This window comes from Pimephales promelas, chromosome 2 (genome assembly GCF_988280905.1).
Source record: "Pimephales promelas chromosome 2, fPimPro1.hap1.1, whole genome shotgun sequence".
NCBI classification, from domain to species: Eukaryota; Metazoa; Chordata; class Actinopteri; order Cypriniformes; family Leuciscidae; genus Pimephales; species Pimephales promelas.
Window position 1 is genome coordinate 3,077,875 of NC_142770.1, and position 27,636 is coordinate 3,105,510.

The 27,636-nt window shown below is 36.0% G+C and overlaps 1 protein-coding gene across 1 annotated transcript; it reads right to left on the reverse strand.

The window, feature by feature from the left end:
• Nucleotides 1-94: 94 nt before the first annotated feature.
• On the reverse strand, nucleotides 95-27,128 carry cers5 (ceramide synthase 5). Its single transcript, XM_039682869.2, has 10 exons — nucleotides 26,238-27,128; nucleotides 14,141-14,246; nucleotides 11,438-11,568; nucleotides 9,587-9,644; nucleotides 9,449-9,499; nucleotides 8,551-8,643; nucleotides 7,898-8,026; nucleotides 7,501-7,607; nucleotides 3,458-3,614; nucleotides 95-1,160 (listed from the first exon to the last, which is right to left on the reverse strand). Exons 1-10 carry the CDS (start codon nucleotides 26,408-26,410, stop codon nucleotides 990-992), a joined length of 1,176 nt encoding a protein of 391 aa, XP_039538803.2. The 5' UTR covers nucleotides 26,411-27,128; the 3' UTR covers nucleotides 95-989.
• Between the last annotated feature and the right edge of the window lie 508 nt (nucleotides 27,129-27,636).

Genomic DNA, 27,636 nt, shown 5'->3' on the forward strand with positions numbered 1-27,636 from the left:
AAAAGTACACAGCAAATTACTAAAACTCAAAGCTAAAATGGAAATACATAGAAAAAAAAGTAAAAGTACACAACAAATCTCAAAACCTTAAAGCTAAAATGCAAATAAATATATATTAATGCAACATATAAATATAAAAAAACTAATAAAAATGACTGAAGTACACAACAAAATTAATACAATTAAAACGACAACTGGAAATATAGAATACAAACAGTTATATTTCATCATAACAGTCATTCTCAACTGGTTCAGAATATAGATATTTCAGACAACCTATAGTTGCACAATTTAATTACTATAATTTGTATTTAGCGTTGTTTTTTTTTGTGATCCCAGTTGAGAACTAGAAATTAAATTCAAGTCTTAGATCACCCTTTTAACACAACATGTCTAGTGTGACTGATAATTGTATAAATTATATTTATTTGCACATTTATGTCATTCAATCGACCGTTCATCATTGGAAGGTGAGAACTCACCTATTAATCCAGAAGCATCTGATCACAGGACCCATCTTTCATTTTAATAACCTTATTTGGTTTCCAAAAATAAAAAAGCCAAATGTAAAACAGCACAGGAAACAAATTACAAACACATCAGTAACCGAAACAAACAACGGAAAAGAGAAAAGAAAAACAACTCTCAAGTTCATCTGACCGTTAAAATCTGAAGACGACGTTCTCCCCGACTTCAGTAAAACGCGAAGCGCGGAGAAGAAACGTCCCAGCTCCCGAAACGAGGAAACCAAGGAATGCAGATCTGACTAATTTAATCATTTTCTCTTTCACAAGCTTCTTAGAGTGGCCATATTGTCATTAGTGTCCCGTCACCACTGGAATAGCGTCCCAAACTCCGTCATCGGGTCTCAAAAAGTCCCACGACAGGATGTTTGGTGTTGGAGTGAGGTACAGGGATGAGGAATAGTCCCGCTGGGATATCTCCGGGACACAGTTCTGTGTGTGTGTGAAGGCCACATGGACGTAGTGTCACCAGTCGCTGTGGTTCTGGCTCCAGGATTTGGGGCCGAAATGGCCGTTGGTGCCGTTCTCTCCTCTCGGTGAATGACCGCGACTGCCCGTTTTGAGTCGCTCTTTGGAGGTTGTGTCAGTTTCTTCGTCCGAGCTGCTCTCGATGTCGCTACGTTCGTCTTTGGACACCTGGAACCACATTTGGGTTGTTAGCCGTGGCTCTTTTAAACTTTTAAGCATCACAGTGATTAGCGCTGCGTTTTATCCAAAGTTGAAAATTTTTGAACTCTCGACGACCTGTAAAAACGGCGGGCGCTCTGCGCTTCAGTATGAAAAAAAAAAAAAAAAAAAAAACTCAGTACCTCGCTACGCTCATGGCGTTTAAAAAACGCGGCGCTCCCATTGGAAACAATTGGCCCAAAAAAAAAAAATACAATAAATTAAAAAAATGCTTTGGTGGACACGGCCTTAAATTTAAATAATTCAAGAATGCTTTGGAATATAGACGTAAGATTGGTCTAGTTTTAAAGACGACATGCGGACAATTTAGACAATTTATTTCTTAAATCGAGAAAGTGAAACTAGTTTATGAAAATGCATAATGTAAAAAATTTAACTATTAATATTTTATATAAAATAGATATATTTTCAAAACCTGGGCGACTCTAAAACTGCAAAACAATCAAAGCCAAAAATCTAAACAAGTTGTGTTTCAAATTTTAGGTTAATATCTCAAAAAAAATAAAAAAAATAACATTTCAGTGAGATTTTTTTGGGCGCAGTACCGAACGCTTCCACTAGGGCAACCAGACTCCATTACTGCCCATATAAGGATGCCTCCATGTCCATACGTGTTTTAAATAATGTTAACCATTTTTTACACAATTGTCATACAATTTAAAGTAGACAATTGTGTAAAAAATGAAGTAGACATCCTATTCAGAAGTTATATGAGAAGTCTGCCATATTTTGATATGAATATGTGCGTTGGCTTCATGCCACATCACAAATGGTGAATCTATAATTTTTTCTTTATATTTAAAAAAAAATAAAATAAAATTCAGACCTTTTTTTTCTAAAATAATTGAATGGATGTAATCTTTTTGAACTCTTGGCATGGAAACAAACTGAGGTTTCTACCCTTCTTTCAAGATTTTTCATGTTCATGACTATTTCAAAATAAAAGTCTAAACACGCCTTTATGAGTATGAAAATATTCTTGTTGCAAATTGATAAATTACGGCTCCTCTGTAATTTATTTTGAAACTCACCAAAATCACCAAATAGAGATTGTAAGCTTTCAATTTCAAATGATATATAGTTTGTTAAGATTAGTTCAGGTTTAGTATAGGATATTACCGTTTTAAAAATGTTATGGATTGGTCCCAACGGTGGGCCGGTGATGTATTTAGATGTATTGTGCACCTATAGACATTACTTACACGTCTCATACACTTGAATAGACCAATCAAACGGTCTGCGTTTAATTAAAACACGTTTCTGTGTTCACTACACTGTTGGCGACCTTCCTCAAGAGGGCGCTTGGGTGCTAAGTCCATACAATCCTTAAAACATTCAGTATTCTTCAGATTTAATAAAAGACGACTACATTTGGATTGGTTACTAGAGTAAAATTTTTGTGAATTTCATATTTTTCATTAATTTCCAATGGCGATATTTTTTGACTGCAAATGTGGCCATTTCGCCTTTTCTAATGATGTCCATGATTTAATGATTATTAAGTGTATTATAGAGTAAGTGCCATTAGGATGAAGCCAAAATGTCTAAAATGCACTAAAAAAAAAATAGTATTTATGTAATTGCATATAAAATGTACACCCATTTGGTTAACATTGACCAAACTGATAGACTTGATGTGACGCATTTCTGCACTCAAAATAAAAATAATTGCATAGTTTACTTAATTATTTCTTCAAAATTCTTAGAATCAGCATAAATTCTTGCAAAAACAATTAAAGTTAAAATATGGCTAGCTTTAAAACAAAATGTATAAAAGATTGATTTTCATGATTGCAAAAGTGTGCATTCAAAACTCACTCAGTTTATTAATAATTCTATTATCTGCACCGCATAACTGGCAAATATTCACCTTGAATGTATTAGATTATGCTAAAAACCGCAAAATCCAAATGGATATAAATAGTACACGCAATTCAAACGCATAAATCTTTGTCGAGTGTGACCGAAGGGCTAAACACACATTCTGGGACAACTACCGAAAAACTAAAATCACAGTAAAGAAGCAAACTTACAGCCGAAGAAGATACAGAGAGCGAAAGAGTGGAGCAGAAAGAAGGAAAGATTTCTATCAGGACAGAAGCAGAAAGACAGGAACAGCCTCCAGCCAGCGAGAGAGGGAAAAAACAAACCAGTTCTGCAGGAGAGAGAGAGAAAAGGAGGAAACGCGTGTCACTACACACAATCACGTCCTGAAAGAGTGTTTGAGACGAGGTGGTGGGACGCACCTTTCCTCTCATGACGGCTTTGAAGGCGATGCGAGCGATGAGGTACGACCAGATGATGTGCAGGACCTGCAGGACCAGCAGGAGGGAGTTGAAGAGCCACCAGGACGGGTACGGCCCGATGATGTCCCAGCTCTCGAACAGCGTCGTGTTCAGGATCCTGCGACGGACACGACACACAACAATGGTGTGAGAGCAGCTCTCGAACATGGGGGTCAATCCTTCTGAACTCACCACAATAATCATTAGCAAAATATTCAGAATAAACTCTTACTATTTTGTAGAGCTGCACGATTCGGGATAAACTGAGAATCACATTTTTTTGTTTGTTTTCAAATAGAATCACGATTCTCCCATGATTCTGAACAGACATCTAAACAAAATAACATGCAATTTACTACAAGTTAGGATAAAAAGTTAATTGCTGCAGTCTTTTTAAAAAGTTTAATTGATTTAAATGAATTATTAAAAAAAATAAAATCGGGTCAAGTGAATGATTCAATGACTCTCGAAGTCACTTTGTTTTATTAATGGATGAATCAGCGTTTTTGAACGAATCACTTGAATGAACGATTCGATGACTCACTCAAATCAGTACTGGATGAATCAGTGTTTTTTAACGAATCACTTGAATGAATGATTCGATGACTCAAATCACTACTGGATGAATCAGAATTTTTGAACAAATTGCTTGAATGAATGATTCAATGACTCACTCAAATCAGTACTGGATGAATCATTGTTTTTTAACGAATCACTTGAATGAATGATTCGATGACTTGAATCAGTGTTTTTAAACAAATCACTTGAATGAATGATTCAATGACTCACTTAAATCAGTACTTGATGAATCAGTGTTTTTGAACAAATCACTTGAATGAATGATTCGATGACTCACTCAAATCAGTACTGGATGAATCAGTGTTTTTTTTTAACGAATCACTTGAATGAATGATTCGATGACTCAAATCGGTACTGGATGAATCAGCATTTTTGAACAAATTGCTTGAATGAATGATTCAATGACTCACTCAAATCAGTACTGGATGAATCAGTGTTTTTTAACTAATCACTTGAATGAATGATTCGATGACTTGAATCAGTGTTTTTAAACAAATCACTTGAATGAATGATTCAATGACTCACTTAAATCTGTACTTGATGAATCAGTGTTTTTGAACGAATCACTTGAATGAATGATTCGATGACTCACTCAAACCAGTACTGGATGAATCAGTGTTTTTTAACGAATCACTTGAATAAATGATTCGATGACTTGAATCAGTGTTTTTAAACAAATCACTTGAATGAATGATTCAATGACTCAATTAAATTTGTACTTGATGAATCAGTGTTTTTGAACGAATCACTTGAATGAATGCTTCGATGACTCGCTCAAATCAGTACTTGATGAATCAACATTTTTCAACAAATCACTTGAATGATTTGATGACTGACTCAAATCAGTACTTGATGAATCAACATTTTTCAACGAATCACTTGAATGAAAAATTTGAAGACTCACTCAAATCAGTACTGGATGAATCAGCGTTTTTGAACAAATCATTTGAATTAATGATTCGATGACTCACTCAAATCAGTACTTGATGAATCAACATTTTTCAACAACTCACTTGAATGATTTGATGACTGACTCAAATCAATACTTGATGAATCAGCGTTTTTGAAGAAAACACTTGAATGAATGATTCAATGACTGACTCAAATGACTGACACTTGATGAATCAGCATTTTTCAATGAATCACTTGAATGAATGATTCAATGACTCACTCAAATCAATACTTGTCGGCCCGCATCCGGTACACGTGGATTGACTGCCAGGAGATTGCCATCTTTCAATGATTAATCGTGCAGCTCCACTATTTCATATACTAATAATATCATATCCATATTCGAGAGAACAAGATCATTCATCACTTCTTGTAAAAATGGACCAAAGTATCAGTAATGAAAACGGTAGATTCTTGTTTTTTTCCCCTAATAGATGACTTGTGTTTATTATTAAGATTATTAGTTAAGTATATACAAGTAGTATTATAAGAAGTTATTTATTACACTATGAAGTGTTATTTTTAAGACAGCAATAGCACATAACATGTGTGTCATTTCAGTGTGTTTTCTGGATCAGACAGCAGGATGTGATGTCGTGTCATGTCTGCAGTGGAGGTCAGCTGATCTGGATGTGGATCAGTGTGTCGGTTCAGTCATCGTGACATCAGAACCCAGACACTGAATCCAGCCACTCGGGTTTCAGCTCTCCGCAGGAGGCCGCCAGCGCTCTCAAGGACAGCTCATTGGCTTATATAATGAGCCCGCACACACACACACTTGAATACTGTAATGGTTTTTATACTGTACACACTGTATTTTTAATCCCCCTACACATGATAGCATAAAAAAATAAAATAAAAAAATTGCGCACAAAAGACAAAAAAATGCCAGAGAGCAGTGCCTAAACTTCGGAGCGGTTTTCAAGGCTGTGCGTATCCCATCATGCATTAGGTTCGGGAGCTCGCAAAATATTGGTAAAACATTCCACTGTAAGTTAAATTAATTAGATCTTACATATAATTTGGTAGTAAAACAAAGTGTTGCACATTTTATTGGTGCAAAGATGAGTACGGTTTGTGTATTTTGTACAACGTTTGCATTAAAAGCACCACAATTTTAAAATTGTGTCTTCTGTTAGTTATATGTTAGTGAGCACTGAAGTTTATTTTAAAATGCAAATATTCATAATAAAAAAAGCTCTTTAAACACTCGCAACACACACTCAACTCTCTCGCTCACACTCTCTCGGTCGCTCACTCTCTCACACTCTCTCACTCACACTCTCTTGGTCGCTCACTCTCTCTCGCTCACTCTCTCGCTCACACTCTCTCGGTTGCTCACACTCTCGCTCACACTCTCTCTCTCGCTCACACTCTCGCTCACACTCTCTCGGTCGCTCACACTCTCGCTCACACTCTCTCGGTTGCTCACACTCTCGCTCACACTCTCTCGGTCGCTCACTCTCTCGCTCACACTCTCTCGCTCACTCTCTCGCTCACACTCTCTCGGTCGCTCACACTCTCGCTCACACTCTCTCGGTCGCTCACTCTCTCGCTCACACTCTCTCGGTCGCTCACTCTCTCGCTCACACTCTCTCGGTCGCTCACTCTCTCGCTCACACTCTCTCGGTCGCTCACACTCTCTCGGTCGCTCACTCTCTCGCTCACACTCTCTCGCTCACTCTCTCGCTTACACTCTCTCGGTCGCTCACACTCTCTCGGTCGCTCACACTCTCGCTCACACTCTCTCGGTCGCTCACTCTCTCGCTCACACTCTCTCGGTCGCTCACTCTCTCGCTCACACTCTCTCGGTCGCTCACTCTCTCACTCACACTCTCTCGGTCGCTCACTCTCTCGCTCACACTCTCTCGGTCGCTCACACTCTCGCTCACACTCTCTCGGTCGCTCACTCTCTCGCTCACACTCTCTCGGTCGCTCACTCTCTCGCTCACACTCTCTCGCTTACACTCTCTCGGTCGCTCACACTCTCTCGGTCGCTCACACTCTCGCTCACACTCTCTCGGTCGCTCACTCTCTCGCTCACACTCTCTCGGTCGCTCACTCTCTCGCTCACACTCTCTCGGTCGCTCACTCTCTCACTCACACTCTCTCGGTCGCTCACTCTCTCGCTCACACTCTCTCGGTCGCTCACTCTCTCGCTCACACTCTCTCGGTCGCTCACTCTCTCACTCACACTCTCTCGGTCGCTCACTCTCTCGCTCACACTCTCTCGGTCGCTCACACTCTCGCTCACACTCTCTCGGTCGCTCACACTCTCGCTCACACTCTCTCGGTCGCTCACTCTCTCGCTCACACTCTCGCTCACACACTCTCTCGCTCACACTCTCTCGGTCGCTCACACACTCTCGGTCGCTCACTCCCTCACTCACTCTCTCACTCACTCCCTCGCTCACTCCATCGCTCTCACTCACTTTCTCACTCACTCGCTCACCCCCTCTCGATGTGATACTGACCAGAAGGGGAAAATAATCAATCTGGTCCCGAAGAAGATTATCCCAAACACCACGAACAGGAAGTCACATAAACGCTGGTATTTGGCGTAGTTTGCCAACTTTGCCGCCTACAAGGGGAAAAACAACACACACAATTATTCATAAAAGGGAAAAAACACAACATTAAATATAATTTTATGCGGAACTAAAAATAAAATACTGGTAATTTTGAGTATATATATATTTTTTTTTTACATTTTTACATTAAAATATAGTTAAAAGTTATTTTTGTAGCACTGAAAAAAAGGTATTGCCACTCCAGTCATTTTGCATTAATCCCTCAGTGATGCTGGTTTCTAGATAAAACAAAGCATATTCGTAACGTGATCTGGTGAAGCAGAACCGCAGCTGTGCTCACCTCCAACAGGAAGTCCGAGGTGTCGTGAACACACATGACCAGACTCCCCACGCGCAGCATGTTATTCACATACGAGAAACTGATCAGGCTTATGGTGGCCAGATGATGAACGAACATGATGAGGAAATCCTGCAAGCACACAACAAATACGTTACGGAAATATTATGCAAATCACACACAAAAGTAAAACATGTCAATTTAAATATTATAATTGCTCTTTCAGCTTTTGTGAGCAACCAGGACCTTCATTCTCCAGGTGTGAGAAGTAAAGAGGAAGATTATATCCGTTATGATTGCTATACAAATCTCTCTCCGCATAATGGATATCGCTGCAGGCTTGATCTTACACACACACACACACACACACACACGAGACACGCCCTGAAGACGGCCGGATTATTTGTCTTTACGGGCGGCTGGATTGAAAGGGCTAATGCTGACACTGACAGATCAACCGCAGTCAAACAAAAGCCATGTGCGTCTGACAGCTGTGGAGATCATTTCCTATACAACACACACTCCAGATCACATGACCAGCTGCTGACGTCACGCCCTTATAAAGCAACATCACGCTTCAGGTGCTGCGGGAAGTGGAGGGGAGAGAAGTAAAAGGATTAAAACACACGTTTGCTTTTTAAATGGCGAACACTGACCTTTCTTTTGATGTCTGTGAACTGGGAGAACATGAGCGACCAGTAGAAGGACAGTTCTGTTACATAATAATGATACAGGCCTGAGCTCAGCACCTATAGACACACACACACACATTACAGATTTTTTGCAATATAAAACTTCTTATCATGAATACAAAGTACATTTATTCCACAAATAATATAACAAAAAAAGGCCATTTTAGGAACGTTAGGATTTTTATTTTATTTTCCAGTGTGAAATTTCTTTCATGACTCAAGACCATTAACTCTTATAAAATAAAAATAAAACAAAATAAAATAAATATTTTTTTGCCAATGTGAAATTTCTATCATCCTTAAATCCTCATAGAATAAAAATAAAAATGTAAAAAAATTAAAACAAACAAGTCATTTTAGGAAATGAAAGATATTTTTTCATTTCATGACTATCGAGCACACACACACACACACACAAAAAAGAAGAATTAAGTAATTTTAGGATCTTTAAAACTTTCTTTTTTGGCAATAAGTTTTCTATTCTACATTGTGATTCTCTTTATTTAATAATTAATATACAGTAAGGCAATCATTTATATACTTAATTATGATTTAATTTTGAGATGACATCAATCATTTTAAATACATTAATAATGTATTTTTACATTGTGGTGAACATTATGAAAATAATGTCACAATGCATACAATTTCAACAGCCCTAAAAGTACACTTATTTTTTTTTTTTAATACAAAAAAAATAAATTTGTTGTGTTTTTTGTTGAACATCAAATCTTTATTGTTTCATGAGGTTTCTTTTATATGCTCTAATATTGTGGATGCGCCACACGATTGAAACATTTCTGGCAGAAGATTCACCGTCAACATTCATTTGAAGCCAATCTGGCATTATTTTAAACATTACCTGATAGGGGTAGTTGTACCAGCATTGCCTTGTATCCCACATCCAGGGAGACTATCAAACACACACACACATAGAGTTAATATAAATAATAAAACACAAAACCATAAGCACTCACGTATCTGTACAGCTGAAACTCACCTGCCACAGGAAATGGATCCCGTAAGTAAATATATAAAGATAGAAAGTAAACCTCCACCTGCAGAGAAATCACAGCGGCCGTCAGATGAAGCGGGTACAGCACACACACATCACACACACTCAAACACATCCACGCATATAGAGGGAAACAGTTTTGCACTTCAAAAGGAAGCGTTAAAAGGACAGTTCAGTTCACCCAAAAATAAATAAAAATAAATAATAACCCATGATTTACTCATCCTCAAGTCATCCTAGGTGCATATGACATTCTTCTTTCAGACGAATACAATCAGAGTTGTATTAAAAATGTCCTGGCCCTTCCAAGCTTTATAATGGCAGTGAATGGGTCTCTTTTTTGAGAAGTGCATAAAAGTGAATCTACCCATGATAAAAGTGCATCTATCCATCATAAAAGTGCATCTGTCCATCATAAAAGTGCACCTATCCTTCATAAAAGTGCATCTGTCCATCATAAAAGTGCATCTGTCCATCATAAAAGTGCATCTATCATCATAAAAGTGCATCCGTCCATCATAAAAGTGCATCTGTCCATCATAAAAGTGCATCTGTCCATCATAAAAGTGCACCTATCCTTCATAAAAGTGCATCTGTCCATCATAAAAGTGCATCTGTCCATCATAAAAGTGCATCTATCATCATAAAAGTGCATCCGTCCATCATAAAAGTGCATCCGTCCATCATAAAAGTGCATCTGTCCATCATAAAAGTGCACCTATCCTTCATAAAAGTGCATCTGTCCATCATAAAAGTGCACCTATCCTTCATAAAAGTGCATCCGTCCATCATAAAAGTGCATCTGTCCTTCATAAAAGTGCACCTATCCTTCATAAAAGTGCATCTATCATCATAAAAGTGCATCCGTCCATCATAAAAGTGCATCCGTCCATCATAAAAGTGCATCTGTCCATCATAAAAGTGCACCTATCCTTCATAAAAGTGCATCTGTCCATCATAAAAGTGCACCTATCCTTCATAAAAGTGCATCTGTCCATCATAAAAGTGCATCTGTCCATCATAAAAGTGCATCTGTCATCATAAAAGTGCATCTGTCCATCATAAAAGTGCATCTATCCATCATAAAAGTGCATCTATCATCAAAAAAGTGCATCTATCATCATAAAAGTGCATCTATTCATGATATAAGTGCACCTATCCATCATAAAAGTGCATCTATCCATCATAAAAGCCCATTATTACCCCCTCAGAGCAGTTTGAGACACATTTATGATGGATGCACTTTTGTAGAATTTAAATAAATGGTGCCCATTCACTGCCATTATAAAGCTTGGAAGAGCCAGGACATTAATGAATATAAACTCTGATTGTATTAGTCTGAAGGAAGAATGTCATACACACCTAGGATGACTTCAGGGTGAGTAAATCATGGGCTAAATATTGGGGAATCGTATGAGGGATAAACATGGGGATTTACTTCTGAATCAGAGGATGTGGGCGGATCTTTTGTTTGCCAACAAATGCATTTGATATGGCTAAATCAGAAAATACATCATAAGACTGTTTACAAAATATGGATGTGGTGCCAAACGCTCCCCGAGTGAAGGAACATTCCAAAATCAGCTGATCATCAGAAACGGATGAGACTAGCTCAAGAATTATTTTCCACTGAAATGTCAAAACATTCCTCACTAATGAACCAAACCAACCAGCTCCACGATGAATCATTAGCCTGTGTACGAATCTATACTTGAAACTTGATGCAAATATTGCTGGTAACTTCCTCATCACTTTCAGTTGACATGTTTTCATTCATTATATGCTAAGTGCTAATGTACTAGCATGCATGTGCGCCAACAGAAATTGCAAACTTACATGCTCTCGCAAAACTTGGTTCTTGTACTGGGTTTGTCCTGGTTCCGCCGCTGCCGAAACCATCGCTGCACCTTCCGCACGTCCCAGTCCAGCTGTTTAGACAGACCCTCTAAATGCCGCGAGTCCGGCGACTACAACAAACAAAGAAAAAGGACGTAAATGTCATTTCCATCATGTGATGCTGGCGGTAATGATGTTATAAAAAAAAAGGAACAAAATGGCTGCTTTTGACTTGCTAGAATTGTATTTATTTTATTTAAGAATATTAATAATATTCATACACTTTTTGCATTAACTGAAAAAAATTGCAACTTGACTGGAAATGACTTGCTATAAATCTTTTGTTGTCAATAGATATTTGCCTTATTTTTCATTGTTTGTCCACACATTTCATGTATATGCATTATAATATTATATCATTAAGGCCCTATGAAATTTTTTTTATTTTTCCAAAATTTCCGTTTTTTTTTTACCCTTTAATGTTATTTTAGTTGTAAAAAGAGTGTGCTTTTAAAGTTAATGATTAAAATGTATAAAAAATAGATTTGCTCTCCCCGCTCTGCATTTTCACCAGACATACGTTCTCCTCCCACACAACAATAGAATTTCAAACCAAATATGTAAAATTCGACGAAATTCCGTTAACACTAAATTCCGCGTTAATTTGCTAATTCCGCAATTCTGTCCGCGATTCTGTGATTGCAGAAATTATAGGGCCCTGTATTATAATTACATTATACGTTCATGCATTATGTCTTGGTAAGCAAGTATACTAACTTTCAATTAAACTTTATAAGGTAAATTGTTGTAGAAATTACGTTACAGACGTATTTTGTGTAAATGTTAATGCAAACAAAAAAATGCAAATGCAAAAAAGGCTTTGCTTACTTAGTATTTTTGTCTTGATCCCAGTCCAAATATTTAAAAATTCTTACATCAAGACGCATTAACTAAACTAGTCATGTGACATAAGATATTATGTGTTATTTTCTTGGGGACAAATCTAGATTAAGAGACGAGTAAAATTATCTACCAACTTGGTAGAAAAAATAATCTAGTTTCTGTAAGAATTAAGATTATTTTATTTTATCTTATTTTAAGATTAGTCTAACCCCATTGGCAGATAATTTTGCTTTTTAAAAGCAACAACTCGCTTAATTTTGATTTATTAACTGACTTGAAAACGAGACATATCTTTCGTATGTCATTTTACTCATCAGGTAAATGCATTTTTTTTTGGCAGAAAAACATTTCTTTAATTTCTAAGTTTTAAATTGAAATAAACTATATTTATTATGGATTTTTACATTGTACACTTTAAACTCTAGGACAATAGTAAATAAATACATTTTACTTTTAATGAAAAATCAAAACCCTGTGACAAATTGCCTTGAGTTATTACATAAAAAAAATCCTGAATTTAAAGATGTACAGACTACCCAGCAAAACGACACGTGCAAAATGATCTACAAACAAACCAAGTATGTAAAATTCGACGAAATTCCGTTAACACTAAATTCAGCGTTAATTTGCTAATTCCGCAATTCTGTCCGCGATTCTGTGATTGCAGAAATTATAGGGCCCTGTATTATAATTACATTATACGTTCATGCATTATGCAGACATATTTTGCGTGTAAACAAAACGTTAATGTAAACAAATAATGCAAATGCAAAAAAGGCTTTGCTTACTTAGTATTTTTGTCTTGATCCCAGTCCAAATATTTAAAAATTCTTACATCAAGATTAACTAAACTAGTCATGTGACATAAGATATTATGTGTTATTTTCTTGGGGAGAAATCTAGATTAAGAGACGAGTAAAATTATCTACCAACTTGGTAGAAAAAATAATATAGTTTCTGTACGAATTAAGATTATTTTATTTTATCTTATTTTAAGATTATTCTAACCCAATTGGCAGATAATTTTGCTTTTTAAAAGCAACAACTCGCTTAATTTTGATTTATTAACTGACTTGAAAACGAGACATATCTTTCGTATGTCATTTTACTCATCAGGTAAATGCATTTTTTTTTTGTTGCAGAAAAACATTTCTTTAATTTCTAAGTTTTAAATTGAAATAAACTATATTTATTATGGATTTTTACATTGTACACTTTAAACTTTAGGACAATAGTAAATAAATACATTTTACTTTTAATGAAAAATCAAAACCCTGTTGCCCAAATTTCCTTGAGTGATTACATAAAAAAATCCTAAATTTAAAGATGTACAGACTACCCAGCAAAACGACACGTGCAAAATGATCTACAAACAACTTTTATCTAAACTAAAACGATCAGATAAGACGTAAACCCATAGCAGATCGCCTCAGCTTCGGTGCTGATAAACATGTTTTACAGCGGTTCAACAAAACGGGTCATTGAAGTCATTGGTTATTGTAAAGATAAAAGTTACAACTTTGCGATTCATCTGTCAGGTAATGCTAAACCTGTTTCGACTTATATCTCGGCTAAAGTTGAAGCCCTGTCTCATAAAACACAGGCACAGCAGAGGAGCAAAGGGTTCATCCGAGTACAAAACCAGGAATAAGACACTGAATAAACGTTTATGATTAAAAACACATTTGATCATATTGCTATTGTCCTGTTTTAAACGTGTTCGGCTTCAGTTCGAGCCAGAACGCTTTGGTAAATCACTGTAAAGGCTTATTGCCGTCTTTCCATGACGCTAAAGCATACCTTTGTGATAGATGTAAACACTTTCTCCAGGACGGCGTTGGGCTGAGCTCTCCGGCTCCACTCCGTGTGGATCTGAAGGAAGGAGGCGCATGGACCTGCGATACACCTGCACCGGGAAACACACAGCGTCGCATCCATCAGGACCCAATGCATGTGATTTACAAGCCAATGCTCCTAATCCAGATTGAGACTCAATTTGTGCGTTTTACATTAAACTGATTTGACTACTTTTCTTCTAGTCAAAGCCACATCTAGCTTTAAGCAATTTATAATGAATAAACTAGCTACATATGATTTGAACATGTTTCAGAAAACAGTTTGGTTACACTTGCCTTAAAATAGGGCTGTCAAACGATTAATTGCATCCAAAATAAAAGTTTGTGTTTACATAATATATGTGGGTGCACTGTGTATAATTATTTTGTGTGTATATATATATATATATATATATATATATATATATATATATATATATATATATATATATATATATACACAAACATGCATATATATTTAAAAAAATATTATTTACATATAAAATATTTATATTTACATATAAAAAGTTCAGATGCAAAAGCTATATGAACAATTAAAGTGGAGTTTTTAATTTTATCATGGATAAAGAGTTTGTGAGGAAAAGTAAACCTCAAGAAAATGTAATTAATAATTTAAGTGAATAAAGATCTACTGTAAACAATAAAATTAGCATATATTATATGTGCTGGATTTTTTATATTGGATGGATCATTTTATTTATTTCATTAAACATTTAAATGTGACATTATATATATATATATATATATATATATATATATAAATCTATATACAGTATATGCATAAAAATATACGAGCATGTGTGCGTATTTATATATATATATATATATATATATATAAAATAATTATACACAGTGCACCCACAAATCTTATGTAAACACAAACTTTTATTTTGGATGCGATTAATCATGATTAATTGTTGTATAAAAGATATTCATAAAGTACATCATAAATGCATTATATCTTTTCATAAATAATTGTAAAGCATTATAATATTCAGATTCCTTGTTAAATCTGAAACCTTGTTTCTCAAGTTTTACTGCATTTAAGGTGGATTATAACTGTGGTTACGATTATTCATGACAACATACGGAATAATTAATGCATTAAAATACTTTTATAATGGACTATATATTATATAATAAAAGCTTTAAGTAGTGTTAAAGTCAATACAAACTTGTACAGGTTATATAAATCATGAGTAGGGATGCACCGATTTAAAAATTTAACCGATAATTAAACCGATAATTCTTTATATTTTGAAAACCGATAACCGATAAATCTAAATCCACATTTTTATATAAATTTTGAGAGCAAGATAACAACAAAAATCTCACCATTAAAAGCCACGTCCCAAACACACACTTATAACGTTCTCATTATAATGTGACGTAGCCGATATGACAGGCTTGAGCCGCACATGTTGCACTGAACTGAGGTGATTTAAATCATATTTCAATCAATTCAAATCATGCGCATCTGAAGTGTCTCAACTGAAGGAAATAATCCATTATTTATCGGCTTTAATATATCGGCCCGATAACGATAACATTATAAATCCTCATATATCGGCCGATACCGATATTATTGCTCAAACTTAGTTTAGTGATTTGATAACCTTCTAACAAGAAGAATTCAGCTTCAGTGTGTAACTCGAGCTGTTTCTGTTACAAACGAGTGATTCCTCAAACGGTCAAGTAGAGTTGCTAATAACTGACTTACAACTGTTTGCTAGCTTGAAAAACACAGCAAAATCCTCCAAAAACTTATAGTTAAGAGAGGTCTGGTTCCGCCCTGAGTTCTCAGCTGAGATTTGTCTTAGGCTACACTTTAGAGATGTGTCTAGTCAAGTCTGAAACACATCGTCTTTATCAGCGGCGTTCCTGAAGCAGAAGAACAAGATGTTCATTTGACTCATGCAAAATCCAGCTATGTTGCTAAACCTCCACTGAATGCAAAACACATCACTTGGACTCACTGATTAATGAACGCCAGAAGCTGCAGACGAGACTTAAGGACGGGAGCATTTATGACTGCGGCTTTTCAGATTCATTTAGATCTATACACAAGTAAATATATGAAAACTGTGGTGGATACTGGAAACACATTTGCATAGCTTTACTGATTCAACTGATTCAACCAATGATGCGAGTTTTAGGTGGGAAGATCGAAACAAACATTTTCGCAAATACTTTTCAGCAAAACTAGTCTGACAGAAATTAAATTACACACTTCAACAGCAAAAATGCCAATAGACTTTCTACAATTCAGTTCTTTAAATCGGTTTTAATACAATAATGCAAGCTTTAGTAAGTTTGAGTAAAATTGTAACATGCACATATTGTCGCTTACTACCATTTATTGTAAATTTGGTAAAATAAACAATTAATAATGTGAAATGTTGTAGTTTTACAATGTAGTATTGTACAATAAATAATAAATAATAAATAATAATGATGAAATTTAATAAAAAAAGTGACAAAAACATTGAATTGATAACTTTTATTTACATATACTGTATTTTACTTTTTACATTGAAAATTGTGAATACTTTGCAACAACGGCTATTCAGTCAAAACTAAATACTGGTAATTTTATTTATTTACGATTTAACGCCATATTAGCAGAAATGCTATATTCATGGCAATCAACAGTATTTCACTTTTAAAACAAATTAGAATTTTGATTACAATATCACTTTAATACATTGTTTACAATAATTTGACAATTTTGTCTTTAAAAACAATCAATATACAAAAACAGACATTTACCTATAACAACAACAGTAATGATAAAACTTACATGCAATCTTTCAATGTAATATAAAAAATTCTCAAATTAATATATGATAGAAATTCTAAAATTAATATATGATTTAAAATCTCAAAAATAATATATGACAATTCTAAAACTAATATAATAGAAATTCTAAAATTAAAATGATAGAAATTCTAAAATTAATATGAAGGAAATTCTAAAAATAATATATGAAAGAAATTCTAAAAAAATAATATATGCTAGAAATTCTAAAATTAATGTAAAAAAATCCAAAAATTACTATATGATAGAAATCCCAAAAATTAATATATGATAGAAATTCTAAAAAGAATATATTATAGAAATTCTAAAATTAATAAAGAAATTCTAAAAATTAATATACAAAAAGAATATCTAAAAAAATAATATATGATAGAAATTCTAAAATTAATATATAATGAAAAATCCAAAAATTAATATATGACAGAAATTCTAAAATTAATATATGGACAAAATATAAAAATGGACATTCTATTAAACAAATATGATTTACACAAGAAATTCTTACACAAATCAGAAACCGGTTTCTCTTTCCCTTTCAATATGAATGAGGGAGTATTGAGTGACCAATTCAACTTCTCCTTTAAACAACCGTGTCATATCCATTTTCATATTCATAACAATAATTAACTCCTAGATTTATTTAGTACTGGATGCACCTCATATAGTTTGCTAATATGCATTCAGTGATCCACTTCAATGGCCATTTATAGTAAATGAAATGTTCAGATTCAATACGGGTTTGAAACACTAACCTTGCTGAAAACACTGTCCCTCATGCAAAATATTGAAATAAAACTGTCCATGACAACAAAGTTAATGCAAAGTCCTTAATATAAAACATCTCTCAAACAATAAACTGAGCAATTTGAAACACACCACAGACTCAATGTGTTGACAATGGTTGTTTTGAGCCGTTTATTAACCCAGAATGGGCAAACGCTGTGAACTATGTCTCCAGGCATGTTAAACTGGCCCACACACTACATACTAAACTGAGGAATCTGACACTCAGCATAAAAAGCAAACTTTACCGATACGTTTTAATTAAAACAGGGAGGAAAGACGACGTGTTAAGTGTCTCAGAGCACCAGAATTGGCTAAGACGCAAACCATGTTGCGTAAATAGTGCCATTCCCTGTCTGACGTTCACAATCTCCCCTTAATGACAACAGGGTCAAAGTGACAGATGCATCTGGACTAAATATTAGCTTGCTAACTGGAGCTTTGCTTAAATCTCAGTTAGTTCAAAAGAGAAACAAAAAAGTTTTAACTCGGGTTAATCTAAAAAAAAAAAAAATCTCATTCATTAAAGTGAGCAGCCGGACTTGACCTGCCGAGTCACATGACCGTCTGTGTTTTGTTTCAGGAAAGTGGGTTGCAACTGGTGGGACGTCTGAACACACTCAGATCTAATACTGTGGGACGAGGGCTTTTCCGAGTCTGAGACAATAGAAAGCCTTGTCACCACACACACACACACACACACACACACACGTGATCTTCTGTTGGGTATATAAACCTGGATATTTGCACACAACTATCAGTTTAAACTGTAAAAATGCAGTTTTTCCACTGTATTTGTCCTGTTTACCATTACAAATATCAATACAAATTGACTTTAAAGTAAGAAATTCATCAAAATTGAGTTTATACTTGAACCAAGAAAAAAAATATCTATGTAAGTATGGTAAAATATTAATTATTTCCTTTTGAATTAAGTATATTTAATTTTTTTTATTATTAATTATATTATTAAAAATAAAAAAATATATTTTAAAATGTAATTAATTTTAAATTAAAAATAAAAATCATTAATTACATTATTCTTCTCAAGTAAATGCATCTTAAGTCAAGTATATATAGAGAACATCACTTTTCGGAAGTGTATACTTCTTTAAATAGGCCGTTTAAGGGAAGTAGAGTATTTCCATTCATGGTTAAGGGTTATTCCTAGCAGTTTTGAAGCAAATAAAGAAAACCCCACATTGACCGTCAAACAGCATTAACAGGATGTGAGGTCAGTTGAACATCACTGCCGTCACACGTCATTTCTGGCACAGATTTAGCTGATGTTGTCATTGTAGGGTTTGTGAACTGTTCAGGTTTTGGCTCTCCATCCCAGGGACATTTTCTCACTAACTGGATTTGCGTGTCTGATGAATGAAACATGACCTGATTATGTCCTGACTGAGTGGGCGGAGACTCGTTCTGTGTGCCAGCCCAACATGACACCACAAAAAGGGACTATGGACAACTCAATGGCCAATAAAACTACTCGACAGCTCAAGGTTAACTTGAATAAAACACGTAATAAACTCCTCATGCATGCACTGTTATATAGCTTAGCTAAGCTAAGCTTCGAGTGTAATTATATTCACACACAACCATTAGATTTAATTGCAATTCTTTACTGAAACAAAATACAATTTAGATTTTTTTTACAAAATGTGTGAACGCACTGAAATTTGATCACACAGACTTAGTTTTTTTATAAATGATGCGATGCATGCATCTACAATTCATTTCTAAATAATGTGATGCATCTGTAAATTAGAAATTTGGTCCAACTCAACTATTCAAGTAGCCTACAATTTACTAAACTTTTGGACCACACACACATACAAAAAAAGCTTCACTTCAATGGCTGTAAAAATAAAAATCATGCTTTTTTTAAAGGGATAGTTCACTTTGAAAATATTTTTTGATATGTTTTATCTTACCTCAAGTGCATCCAAGATGTAGGTGTCTTTGTTTCCGCTGTTCAATTTTGATATTTTTAGGTCAAACCGTTCGTGTCTGTCAGTCATATAATGGAGGTCTATGGTCACCACCTCAAAGAGCATGCACAGAGAAGTCCAAATTAAACATGATTTAATGACTCGTAAATGTAAGTACACATTGATGGCCTAAGACACGAAACGAGCAATTTGTGTGAGAAAACGAACAGTGTTTATATCGTTTTTACCTCTTGTAACCACAGCCACATCCAAGTGATCTGAAGGCACGGGCGCTTTGTGGCGGTGGTTACAAGAGGTAAAACGATATAAATACTGTTCGTTTTCTCACACAAACCGCTCGTTTCGTGTTTTAGGCCATCAATGTGTACTTACATTTACGAGTCATTAAATCATGTTTAATTTGGACTTCTCTGTGCATGCTCTTTGAGGTGGTGACCATAGACCTGCATTATATGACAGATAGACAACAACGGTTTGACCTAAAAATATCAAAATTGAAAATACTGTGGAAGCAAAGACACCTACATCTTGGATGCCCTTGAGGTAAGCTAAACATCCCTAAAAAATAAGGGAAATGCCGTGGTTTAGATAGAGATTAAAAAAATGTACATTGACACAGTAAAGTGACAGTAAGAATTGAAAACTGCCCAATTAAAAAAAATAACTCATATTTCCTATGCAAACATATCATGCAATGAGATATATTGATTGTTAACCGCATGTGATCGTTGTAATCAAACAGCTTGACACATATGCAGACACAAGTGTGGCAAAACCCATTGACCCACAGTACAACAGTTGTGTGAAGGAGAACTACAGCATTAACTATTCAGTGACAGACTGAACTCTAGAGGAAAGGATCCTGGAAACGGGTGATGACACATTTCCAGAGCCGTAACCTCTTGAGCAACCGTCTCTGACAGCCAAAGTCACTCGAGAGGAGTCATTATGATCTTATGTTATCGGCACGACGGTTCAACACATTCCTTTGAGAGAATGAGCCCAAACAAGTGCAGTGTGAATAAGACCTTGTGTGAGTGTGTGTGAGTGAGTAATTGTTCCGGAGTGAATGAATGTTCTCAGGGAATAAATAAACACATAAACCATGTAAAATTGAGCCAAACCCACACTTCAATTGAATGCAACTTTTTGTGCCTGAACAAAAAAAAAGATTTAGATTAAAAATGTGGTGACAAGACCAGAATTATAAACTAAAATATTTTTTTTTATAAATAACTTAACACTACGAGTAATAAAAGTGTAATATAAATCAAACACTAGGGCATAAATTCTCATCGTTGAAAAACGCAATCTGTGGTTTAGGTGTTAAACACCCTCTAAAGTAATTTGCAATATTGCAGAGATTGTCTTGATCTTAATGCCGTGCGAATCGCAGTTAGAACACCGTAGCAACACCCCAGCAACCACCCAGAACACCCTAGCAAACACCCAGAATACCCTAGCAACCGCCTAGCAACACCCTAGCAACCAGCATAATACCCTAGCAACCGCCTTACAACCCATAGCAACCACCCAGATTACCCTAGCAACAGCATAGCGTAAAAAAATCCCCCGCAAATGACCTACCATATTTCACCGAACACCGAGATCCTGTGATAATATCAGTCCCGTGCGAATCGGCATCTCTTTAATTTGGCGGGGTTGTAGTAGGCTATTTAATTTTTTAAGATTCTTGTTTCATGTGCGCTTTTTTATCCATCTTCCATCACCCAGTATTTTGGGTGCTGGTTCATATCGCTATAACTACATCATACAATTTGCAGAAAGAGAAAGCTGAGAACCATCGGAAGAGGGAAAACAAAAAGATCGATTAGATGGAAATAGATGACATGCAGTAATAATAATAATAATAATAATAATATGGAACATTATTCTGTTTAAAATGATATATCACACAGCTAGACTTATATTAACGACAAGACATTTCCAAGCAATGGCCTATTGATTGACATCATATTCTGGAGATAAGTCAGTAAATTAGAGTAAAATCACTGGTTTCGTTTATCCCGTGCGAATGCGCCACACGAAACTCAGAAGTGGGGGGGGGGGTAATTTCTAAATCACACGAGGTCCCCAGATATGCTAATCCCGTGCGATTAGGGCTCAAGTGTACTGCAACTCCTCAATGTTAAAGCACATCAACACTACCTGTGAGCTGCAGTCACCGCTGATGAATAAATGAAGAGAGAGAGAGAGAGAGAGAGAGAGAGAGAGAGAGAGAGAGAGAGAGAGAGAGAGAGAGAGAGACTGCTGATGTCATCCTGACCAACTGCATGCAATCGTCCTCCTGAAACCAGACCAACCCCCTCTGGACCAACTATGCTAATTGGCCTCCTCAGGGGCTCGGTCAGGCCCGAGACATGAAGATCATCGTGAAACGTGACAGGGGTGCGTGCCTGACAACGCTCAAGTTGGCCTGCACAACAAAAGAGGTCCAATTCACTGAGAGCCAATGTAGTATGTTCATGCATGACACTGAGTGATTGGTGTCAGAAACCATCAATTCATCAACTGAACGTTCCTCGAGGGGACATAATGAATATTTACAAGCTCTTCTACAAGAATGAGGTCTGTCCAGAGTCTTAAGACTGGCTAATCCACAAACTGAAGCTTTAGGTTCCCCTGAAGGTAAATCTAACTTCTAAACTGCTAAAGGGACAAGGTGGGATGGGAGAAAAAAACACCACGAGCGAAACTTGGCAAATGTACATTTTTAACCGTTTTAACAGAACCGGTGTGACCAGACTTCACTGTCACGGAAAAAAAAAAAAAACGTTTTTTTGAAAAAAACATTTTTCAATGCTTTCCGTTCTCACTTGCGTTTGCGTGCGAAACCTTTGTTACATCCGAGAAATTTTGCATTTGTTCCCAGAAACTTTGCGTTCATTCATAAAACCTTTACGTTTCACGCGAGAAACTTTGCGTTCATTCGTAAAACCTTTGCGTTCCAACTGATAAACTTTGCGTTCATTCGTAAAACATTTACATTCCAACTGAGAAACTTTGCGTTCAATCGTAAAACCTTTGCGTTCCAACTGAGAAACTTTGCGTTCATTCGTAAAACATTGACATTCCAACTGAGAAACTTTGCGTTCATTCGTAAAACCTTTACATTCCAACTGAGAAACTTTGCGTTCATTCGTAAAACCTTTACATTCCAACTGAGAAACTTTGCGTTCATTCGTAAAACATTTACATTCCAACTGAGAAACTTTGCGTTCATTCATAAAACCTTTACGTTTCACGCGAGAAACTTTGCGTTCATTCGTAAAACCTTTACGTTTCACGCGAGAAACTTTGCGTTCATTCATAAAACCTTTACGTTTCACGCGAGAAACTTTGCGTTCATTCGTAAAACCTTTGCGTTCCAACTGAGAAACTTTGCGTTCATTCGTAAAACATTTACATTCCAACTGAGAAACTTTGCGTTCATTCATAAAACCTTTACGTTTCACGCGAGAAACTTTGCGTTCATTCGTAAAACCTTTACGTTTCACGCGAGAAACTTTGCGTTCATTCATAAAACCTTTACGTTTCACGCGAGAAACTTTGCGTTCATTCGTAAAACCTTTGCGTTCCAACTGAGAAACTTTGCGTTCATTCGTAAAACATTTACATTCCAACTGAGAAACTTTGCGTTCATTCATAAAACCTTTACGTTTCACGCGAGAAACTTTGCGTTCATTCGTAAAACCTTTGCGTTCCAACTGAGAAACTTTGCGTTCATTCGTAAAACATTGACATTCCAACTGAGAAACTTTGCGTTCATTCGTAAAACATTGACATTCCAACTGAGAAACTTTGCGTTCATTCGTAAAACCTTTACATTCCAACTGAGAAACTTTGCGTTCATTCATAAAACCTTTACGTTTCACGCGAGAAACTTTGCGTTCATTCGTAAAACCTTTGCGTTCCAACTGAGAAACTTTGCGTTCATTCGTAAAACCTTTACATTCCAACTGAGAAACTTTGCGTTCATTCACAAAACCTTTACATTTCACACGAGAAACTTTGCGTTCATTCACAAAACCTTTACATTCCAACTGAGAAACTTTGCGTTCAATTCGTAAAACCTTTACATTCCAACCGAGAAACTTTGCATTCACTTCATTCGTAAAACTTTACGTTCCAAACAAGAAACTTTGCGTTTGCTCGTAAAACTTTAACGTTCCAACCGAGTAACTTTGCGTTCACTCACAAAACTGATAAAACCAAATAACTGTTTTGTTCGCTTCCAAAAGCTTTGCATTAATTCGCAAAACTTTTCTTTGCGAGCGAATGCAAAGTTCTTCAGGGAACGCAAAACATTTGCGAGAGATCACAAAAGCATTAATATACAATTTGTCACCCCATTCCATATTTTATTCAATCACCATGTCCCTTTAGGGGCTCCGTAGATATCAATTTTCAGAAGAAACCATAATAAAAACGATTTTCTTCATCTACCTAAATGCCAAAGCAACATTTCTTATTTTCATTTAGTTTAACGTGATGTTTTAAAATAACTAAATTAAAACTAATTTTCATTTATTAAAATAAAATCAATTCAAACTTTAGTAAAAAAATAATAAAAATTACAAAAACATAATTAAACACTAAAACTTTAAAATGAAACCTAAAAATCTTAAAGTAAAAATTAATTCAAAATAGTAATAAAAACAATAAAAGCATCTCATTGATACTGAAATCACAATGGGTCTTACATGGTAAACCTTACAACCATGAAGACAACGATATCCAACCGAGGCAAAACTGAACCCAAACAATACTTGTATACTTCTTCAATCTTATATTTCAAACTTAAAAACCAAAAAATTCTCCTTATGCACATAGATATTTCAAAGTATCACAGTTATCAGAAGAAACCAACCACACTGAGGATGTCTTGTACCTGAGCTAGTTCTGAGGACTAGTTTCGCTTGCTATTTTTAGTGATTAGCCCACAAACCATGAGCGAAACTTGTCAAATGTACATTTTGAAACGTTTAAACAGAACCGGTGTGACCAGACTTCACAGCCACAAAATACTTTCACCTCAGCTGGATCGGTAAGAAAGAGAAGAGAACGAATTAAGAAGTTTCTCCTAACAAGTTCCTCGAGATCTTCATTCTTATCATTACATCAACCTAAGCCACTCTAACAAATAAGTTGTTTTTGGACATAATCCCCTTAAGCACCTTTAAAGCAATGAAACATGAATATATATATATAGTAGCAATATGCTAAACAGTTCCATCTAATAACACTGTACTTCTTTGTAAGCATATCAGGCACTTTTTCTTATGCAAACTGGGTTATAGACGTCAAACGAGAACCCACCCACCAAACGTTCAACTCTGGAATGTTTATGTAGCCTATTCTTAGTTAACCTTAATTTATCCAGGCAAGTTCTTCTTATTATTATTTTTTAACAACAGCCTATTCTTAGCCCTAAATCCAAAATATTAGTAGTTCAAGACGCTAAATGCGCTTCCAGCAGAAACACAACACCAGAACGTGCGGCGGTGGATCTTACATTACAGAATCATGTTATAACACCTGGGGTTTGGTGCAACTTACATAGTGCAATTATTAATGATGAAAATTAGAAATAGGAGCAGTTCGCCGAAATATTTGGATTTTGTCATCAATTACTCACACCCAAACTGATAAAGTAGTCTACATATGTAGTGCGCTCTCTTCTAAAAGCCATTTGGTATAGATAAATGAGCTAAAAAAAAAAAAGTACCCCCTAATTTTCAAAGCTTGGCCCCATTCACTTACATTGTATGGAAAAGAGCAGCGTGAACATTTTAACAAAGCTCTCCTGTCGTTTTCCACATAGGAATGAGTAAAAATTGTGCAAGAATCATGTGGGTGATCAAATGATGACACAATTTGTGAGTGCGCTACCCCTTTAAAACCTAACTTAGCTTCCCCACAGTGAGGGAACGACAGTGAGGGTACCACTTAAGCACGCTTGAATTCAAAGCATACTTAAGACAAGAACCTGTACTTATTCATACAGTATGCATGCAGCACAGGCTCATAATGTGTGTTGTTCATTTATCATTCATTTTGGACACTACTACCTGATATTATAGTCACCTAAGAAGCATGAGAGAGAATGAGTTTGTGAATGTAGTGGTGAATTAAGACGTTAAAGCAAAGAACAATAAATGCAATCCTCTTTTCTGAGTCTAGGCCCTAAGCTGGTCAGCTGACAGATGCATCTGGCTGGGAGTTCATGAGCAGGAGGCTTGAAATGTCTCTCATGTTCAACCAGCCCAAATGCACCCACCAAAACATCTCTATTTAAAAGTTAAGACACGTGCATCCATAACCGTTTACACTTTAAGACCTGGAAGCACGTGATGCGAGTTTAAACGATAGAAATTTAATATCAGTAGAGTTTGGGCTATTTCTCTGATGGTCAAATGAATGCCAAACACATTATATAGCTTGCCATCAAACTAAAACCATACCTCTCGAATATTATCCGCACTGCGAATATCCCCAAGGCCAGCGGCAGCGCGGAGAGCAAGTGGCCGGCTTTCGGGTACTCCACGCCGGGCGCGGGGTCGGCCAGATCCGCCCAAGTGACATTGTGCGGAAGCCAGAAGCGCTCGTTCCAGAACCAGGCTGAGAGCGCAGCCATGTTAGAGGGAAAACTAGAGATTCGGGAGAGAAGAGGACGTTTAGAAAGAAAGTATGCGGGTGGCAAACGATTCACCGCCCCCTTTCTCCCTCTCTCTCTCTCTTCCTCTACTGTGTGTAGTTCGGTGTCAACGAGTTGTAGGTGTTTCCACTCCCGTGATGCGGCTGCACGAGGAAGTGTGCGCGCGGACAGATTTCTCGCCCACTTTACGTACTACGTAACTACATTACGAGACTTAATACCCGTCAATAATACATATTACATTAAGTAAAGATATTATGTCTCTTGCTTAGATTTTTATTATATATTTTTTCCAGGCGGGAACTAGTAAACGGTTCGAAATCCGAATCGATCCTTTGAATTGATTCAAAGATTCTGATCATTTGAAGTGATTCAATTGATTCTGATGATTTGGTGAATCACAAAACGGTAAAGTTTCGCATATCATCAACGCAATAATTTTGATCGAAAACGTAGAGAAATAGCAGTATTTGACATTTTTTTTCTTTTAATCGATTCGTGTAGAGAACCGCGCGAACGAAGTGATTCGCTCAAATGAATCATACCTATCAACGCGTCGTCATGACAACTTCACCGCTTGTTATTTGGAGCCCCATTGTGGACAAAGTTCCTTTAAACAAGCTAAGACCCTTTAAGAATTGTCATTATAAAAACTTTGTTGTGGACAAAATACGACCAGTAAAAAACATATCAGACATCTTCACTTAGCCGCGCGAAAGAAGCGATTCGCTAAAATGAATCATACTTCAACACGTCGTCATGACAACTTCACCGCTTGTTATTTGGCGCCCCATTGTGGACAAAGTCCTTAATACAGAAAAAATAATATAAAACACAATATTATAAGTTATAACCATAGCCTATGCCTAAGCTATAACCGAAAATTTAATTTCACTGAAAATTTAATTGGCTTAAATAAAGATAATTTACACATTTTAAAGTTTGTTTAAATTCAGTGCAGACTATATTTTTTACACTAGCTTTAAAGATTTAACACTAGCTTGTGACCAAATGGGCAAACTGTTTAGCTTTTAGCAATGTTGTGTGTTAGCAGGTTGTGTTCGAGGTAAAAGGTAGCAAACAGAAGTTGGACCAATCGGCTGTGAGCAAAGGATAAAGTCACCCCTCCTGATTCACAGCAACATATCACCCTATAGCAAATGGCTTTTACTTACACTTATTTAGAATAACAATTTTGGATGATT

Coding starts and splice junctions, on each gene's coding strand:
- cers5 (XM_039682869.2), bottom strand. CDS start 26,410: ATGGCTGCGCTCTCAGCCTGGTTCTGGAACGAGCGCTTCTGGCTTCCG. Junction 9,500..9,586: donor GGATCCATTTCCTGTGGCAG/GTGAGTTTCAGC, acceptor TGTGTTTGATAG/TCTCCCTGGATGTGGGATAC. Junction 1,161..3,457: donor AAGCCGTCATGAGAGGAAAG/GTGCGTCCCACC, acceptor ATGTGGTTCCAG/GTGTCCAAAGACGAACGTAG.